We start from the raw sequence: 6,193 nt of genomic DNA, 5'->3' as shown, positions 1-6,193 counted from the left end.
ACTACCAGATAAATATAGCCAGACGTGGATTGTAAACTGTTTTGGCATCTATCAAAATTAGAATACATGGTGTGTTTGGTTTTTAAAAAATTTTCAACTCAACTCCACTTATCTTCAATTCAACAACACAATCATTACTTCTTTTTTTTTTTTTCATTTTTTAACCATTCAATTCAATTTTTAATATTAAATTCTCTCAACTATTCATTACTATTTTCACAATTCAACAACACAATCATTACTTGATCATTACTTTTTCTCAACTATACATTACTTAATCTCATAATTTAATAATACAATCATTACAAACCAATTAAAACTAAAACTCAACTCAACTAAAAAACCTTACACATTCTTAATGATCTCCAACCAATTTGACTTCTTGATTGTGAGCACGAAACACTTTGTTCTCTATAAATACCGTAGAAACTTGTTTGGCTGCTTACCAAAATGATCCACATCGAATTTACTTAAGCATCTCCTAAACTTTCCAACTATGTACGTGAAGTTCAAATACATACATACCTATGCATGCATCGAACTCCACTGCAAATGCATAGGAGATCTACTACAATTGTTTTTGTTCAAACTTATTATCGGGGCACTGATTGAGACTGAACTTATCTCCTTTAGCAACGGGCGTAGATTTGCAATCTTTCATGTAAATAAAATTACTCCCACTGAACTTATTGTATCTATATCCATCAACTGCATTCATCTCGAAACCAAATGGATGACAACTTGACGAAATTTATGACAATATTGATGAGATGCCTACTTTTGCTCGTAAATGAATTTGCAAACCATCTTCTTTGGGTCTCCCAAAACAAAGTTTTTGATTGCCACTGTTCTTGAGGTTGTTGAATTTATTCTTCCGAAGTAGCCTCTTGAGACTGGATAAGGAGAACTTTAATATTGTCCTGTTGTTCCGAATTTATTGCTTGATCAATATCAGAGACAACAACTGCTGCAGGAAGAAAAACAAAATTCCTCTTCAAAGACAACACCCTTATTCTTATCACCCCCAAATTAAACATCCTCATAAATCGGGCATTCCTCATCCCAAATAATCACTTAATAGTAGGATCATAAAATCTGTAAACCTTGGATCTTTCCGAGTGCCCAACAAAAAATAGCAATTTACCATTCTTGTGTCCAATTTCTTGAATTTGACATATTTGGCCTTGCCTTAGCTGGACAAGCCCAAAAACATAGATGCTTTAAACTAGGCTTCTTACCTATCCATAGTTCATAAGGGGTTCTCAATACTGCATTAATTGACACTCTATTAAATAAGCAAGCCGCAGCCTTTAGTGCCTCTGCCTAAACTAATTTTAGTAAGGTGATAAGTGTCATGTTCGTCTCTCAGCAACAACAATGACGTTGGGATTGTCTAACATGGTGTACTGTGAGACAATAACATATTCATATAGGAATTTAGCAAAATATCTTGGACTATGTTCGCTTGACCCATCAAATCCCCTACAGTATTCACAACCACGGTCAAATCTAACGGTCTTAATCATCTTCCTAAGTTGGTTTTTAATCTCGGTCTTTATAGTACTTGAACATATCCAGTGCTTAACAATCCGTTTGATTGAGGAAAAGGATAAAAACAATTTAGCCGTTTGTGGACCCCATCTCCCCTTCTCTCTCCCTGCCCCCCACCCCACCCCAATTCAACCCGTGACTTTCAATCGGATCGTTTGACTGGTAGCCAAATCAGAAGCCAGCCCCTACCCTCCCAATCTTCTTCTTCCCTTACGACAGATTGCCCCCCTTCTTCCTTCTCTGCTCTACATCGTTCAAGATTTTCTTTGCGAATTTGTCGATTCTACCCCACATTCCCAGTCCTCTGTGAACGCTTGAAGCCGTCCCCTACCCCTGCAGCATTCGGTCGCCAATGCAAGCAGTGGACAAATGACGAATTTTGCTAGGCCCCTACCAGTGGGTACTCTTCTTAAGAAGCGTTTTCTTCACTTGCCACTTCCATATCGAAGTGAAAGGTAATTTCTTCCACCAATTTGATGTTATATTATGTGATTTTGCATTGTTATGGCAGGTTGGGGGAAGTTCTTTGCCCACACTGCTGGTTGAAGAAAGGTTTGATTTTTGCTCGATTTTCGTTTGATTACTGTCTGGGTAGCAGTTGATTGGTGGATTTTGTTGTTGCTGTTGGTGAATTTCTTGATTCCAGCTGCTTCGGATGCGATAATACTGATCTGTTTGAATTGGTTCTGTGTTGCTGACCTCCTCCGTAGCTTGCAGTGGTCACGTTCCCTTGCTCACAGGCAGCACCTGTTCGATGAAATCTATGTGAAGGAGTTTGATGAAATAGCATTATAATTTGTACGTTGTGTTTGGATTGGTTCTGTGTTGCTTACATCCGTAGCTTGCACTGGTCACGTTGCCCTGCTTACAGGCAGCACCTGTTCGATGAAATCTCTGTGAAGGGTTTTGATGAAATAGCATTATAATTTGTACGTTGTGTTTGGATTGGTTCTGTGTTGCTTGCAGTGGTTCGTAGCTTGCACTAGTCACGTTCCCCTACTCACAGGCAACACCTATTCTATGAAATCTCTGTGAAAGGGTTTGATGAAATAGCATTATAATTTATACATTGTGTTCTGGATAATTTGTATGTTGTCACAGCATATTGATTGTTTGAATTGAAGATGTTGCCTTGCCTGCATATTCATATCCCGATCAGTCGATTAGCAAGTTATGAAGGAAAATCTGGATGTTGTAGCTTCAGGTTTTGAATTCTATGAGGAACTATGATACCATAATCAATCGGATACCATAATCAATCGGAAATGAATGAAACCCTCGATTGGTAATTCTATAGCCGAGCTTGTTCATGTAGAACAAAAACAGAGAAATTCCATATAGGGAAAATCTTTATGGTTCGGTTAATTTGTCTGATTGGATCTTTTGGATGATGGTGTTAATATGTCTCATTGCAGCATTGTGCCCGTTGTATTACTATCACCAACGGCATCCCGTTAATTGCCATCTCCTGGGGATTTTCACTTGCTACATTTGCTTTCACCATCGGATTAACTTGTGCTTTTACAAGTTGTAAGTTCTGCATCATTTAGAATTTTCGTTGATCGCATGCCATCCTGCTATTTCTTGCAGAGAAGCCCCATTTTCGTGTTCGTCAGAGCTTGATAAACCCTAGCAGAGCAATCGAACATCTCGTCTTCGATTCCTCCTGCATCCATTGTCGATTCCTCCCTCCACCGCCACGGAAAAGGGTTCAGGTGTTGATCTCCGCTGCTACACTGCCAGAAGAAGCAGCAACAAGACAGACGAAGCTCGCGGACCTCCCTTGAGCCGAAGCAGGTAGGCTTGAACATTCCACCCATTCTTGGTCCATTGATTGACTGCTAGTTAGTTATTTCCACCCATTTGAGTGATTGGCGATGTTTCTTTTTGCAGAAGAAGCAGATCATCGACCCGAACTCTAAAAAATTCAAATTTAGGGCTTTGTCGATTGATTCCGCTACTCGAATCGAGAAAGTCTCCGAGCTTGAGATCACTGTTCAGGAAGCGGTCGCTGTGGCGAAGGATCCTGTTCGCATCCAGGAAAGTGAAGCATCATTCTACTCAACCTCCTAACAGTCGTTTACGGTAAGAATTGCGAATTCCGTTATTTCGATTCACTGTTGTGAATCAGATGACCTTTCACTGCTGTGAGATTCGCGGTGTCTGCGAGTCCATTCATCCTGTTGTGGAATAGAGTTTTCAGTTTCCCATCTTGTTTGTTGATGTGGAAAGTATCCTCAGCTGAGTCTTTTGGCTGTGTACGTGTATTGCTCCTATAGGTTTTAAGACTTTAAGCTATGAAGCCGATTTAGGTGTTTCTTGATTGAGGGCTGTTTGAAAATGGGGCTTGTTTTGATTGTACTGATGCTACAATCTTCTTCTTCTCCTTCATTCTCTAGCGGAGGGATTCAAATCGCAGCATCTCTTTTTCTTTCCATGTAAAGTTCTTTCTTTGGATGACCTAGATCGAGTTCTGCCTATTGCCATAGCTCAATTTTGCTGGCTGTTCTTTTCACGATTTTGTTGTTGAAGCTCTATTTTTTGGGTAAATTTTCAGTGGATGTATTCTCCTGAAAGTATTTGTTTCTTCGTATTCTGAGAAGTCATTCTTTGGTCGCTACTCGGTTAACTTTTCGAAGTTTCTGGATTAAAAATGCAGTTGAGTTCTTGAAAGGGTCCCATCTTAACAGCCCTTAGTCGGGGCTCATTGTGTTTTTAATACGTTGCTCTCATTCATAAAAGAATGAAATTTTAATTTTTTTAAATTTATTTAAGAATTGAAATATTTTTATTAAATGTCTATTCATTGTTAATTATTTTATTAGTAATTAAATTGTAATATACGATAATTTTTAATTGAAAGAGAACGTGTTTTTATTAAGATAAATCTTTTATTAATTCTTTAGATAATTATGCTTATTAAATTATTAAAATAATTAATTTTATTAATAAACATAATTTTTAGTAATTTAATTAAAATAATTTACTTTTAAAAATTTATTTACTTCTTCTTGCAGAAGAAGAGAAGGAAAGCAGGAGGAGGAAGATGAATAAGAAAAAGGTGTTCAACCTGGCTAAGGGTTTCCGAGGCAGGGCGAAGAACTGCATTAGAATCGCGAGGGAGAGGGTCGAGAAAGCGCTGCAGTACTCCTACAGAGACCGCCGCAACAAGAAGCGTGATATGCGGTCTCTCTGGATCCAGCGCATCAACGCCGGCACTCGCCTCCACTCAGTATGTACCGTCCGTCTTTTTTTTTACATATATATCGAAAGACTGGTTGTTCTAAATTTTCAATGATTTTTCCCTTCTTGTGTCTCATATATTTGGTTTCGTTTATCAGCTTGAAGCACGTATTCTGAATATGAGCTAAATGGAACTTTGGATAATACTGTTGACGATATCATGTTATTTACCCTTGCCGGGATGAGTAAGCTTCATCCGTGAATCTCCCAAGTGTAGAGATGAGTATTGTGGTGTGGTTGATGAGTATTCTTTGCCCGTAAAGCATGGAAAGTAGTTCATTGTGCTCGTTCCGACTTGGCTTTTCTACTTTCTGAACATTCTCTTGATGCCATGTTTGACTCATATATAAAAAGAAATAGGTTTTTCATGAGTAACATCAACTGCTATAGAAGGTCTTTCATGAACGCTGAGATGAGAACTAAGATGCAAAAAACGGTATCTTCTACTTCAATGGGAGTTAGAAAATATTTTCAGTTAATGACTTTCATCCCCTATTTGCTGTGTAAGCCGAAGTTCTATTGGAGGATAAGAAATAGCGGTTTTTAAGGATTCAAGAAACTTTAGTCCTTTGAGATTTCAAACTAGCCATGCAAATCATCTTAGCATTTCTTATATATGTGTGTATATGTCATGGTTAAGCACATATGTTATACCGGAACTTTAACATGAACTATTTGTTGGATATTTGGGTGGTTTTTATTCGATAATTGTTGGCTTGTGCTTGAGCACCAATTGTTTTCTTGAAATTGGTTATTTACCTCATCAACATATTAATTTTTTTCCAAAACAACATGGGCATTTGCAGTGGATGAACTTTTGCATATAATCTCATAGTCTTACGGCCATTTGTATTGATTTTCAGGTCAATTACGGTAACTTCATGCACGGGTTGATGAAGGAGAACATCCAGCTGAACTGGAAAGTTCTGTCAGAATTGTCCATGCATGAGCCACTTTGCTTCAAGGCCCTTGTGGACATCTCTCGTAATGCCTTCCCTGGGAAGAAGAATGTGGTTCATCCTCCCAAGAAGGTAAGCATTCCAGTCAGTGTCTGGTATGTTGGTCGCTTTGTGTCTCTTGTTTCTCTTTTTGAGCTCGATGTTTGAACCATTGTTTCGTGGTTTCTTCAAAGCTTCTACTGGTTTAGAAAGAATTTGCGGCCTGAACTTTGGGAACTCAATCATCTTTGCTTGCATGTTCTCTCAATATTCTGCATTCTATGTTCTCGGAGCTTCTCATTCCCTTGTGATATGAGGAAGATATGAATAGATGAGGGGCAATGTAGGAAGAGGTTTGATTTCTAACTATTACGAGCTCAGTAAGACATTGTTTTGATGTTGAATACAAGACTTGGCTAGTTTTGCCAGCCAAGGGAGACATCATATTGATGAGCAGAACG

At 38.5% G+C, this 6,193-nt stretch overlaps 1 protein-coding gene across 1 annotated transcript; it reads left to right on the top strand.

Annotated features, from left to right (window-relative positions):
* The first annotated feature begins 3,102 nt into the window (after positions 1–3,102).
* On the top strand, positions 3,103–5,900 carry LOC116193664 (50S ribosomal protein L20-like). Its single transcript, XM_031522403.1, has 4 exons — positions 3,103–3,348; positions 3,445–3,636; positions 4,569–4,783; positions 5,658–5,900. The coding sequence occupies exons 3-4, from the start codon at positions 4,598–4,600 to the stop codon at positions 5,898–5,900; spliced, it is 429 nt and encodes a 142-aa protein (XP_031378263.1). The 5' UTR covers positions 3,103–3,348; positions 3,445–3,636; positions 4,569–4,597.
* The last annotated feature ends 293 nt before the right edge of the window (positions 5,901–6,193 follow it).

The sequence above is a fragment of the Punica granatum genome, chromosome 2 (genome assembly GCF_007655135.1).
Source record: "Punica granatum isolate Tunisia-2019 chromosome 2, ASM765513v2, whole genome shotgun sequence".
NCBI classification, from domain to species: domain Eukaryota; kingdom Viridiplantae; phylum Streptophyta; class Magnoliopsida; order Myrtales; family Lythraceae; genus Punica; species Punica granatum.
Note: the sequence above shows the minus strand (reverse complement) of the source record. Positions and strands in the feature narration are given on the sequence as shown.

What these genes read in the sequence shown, in the direction of transcription:
- LOC116193664 (XM_031522403.1), top strand. Translation starts at nt 4,598, where the DNA reads ATGAATAAGAAAAAGGTGTTCAACCTGGCTAAGGGTTTCCGAGGCAGG. An exon ending in CCGGCACTCGCCTCCACTCA is followed by an intron (nt 4,784 to 5,657) that starts GTATGTACCGTC and finishes ATTGATTTTCAG; the next exon opens with GTCAATTACGGTAACTTCAT.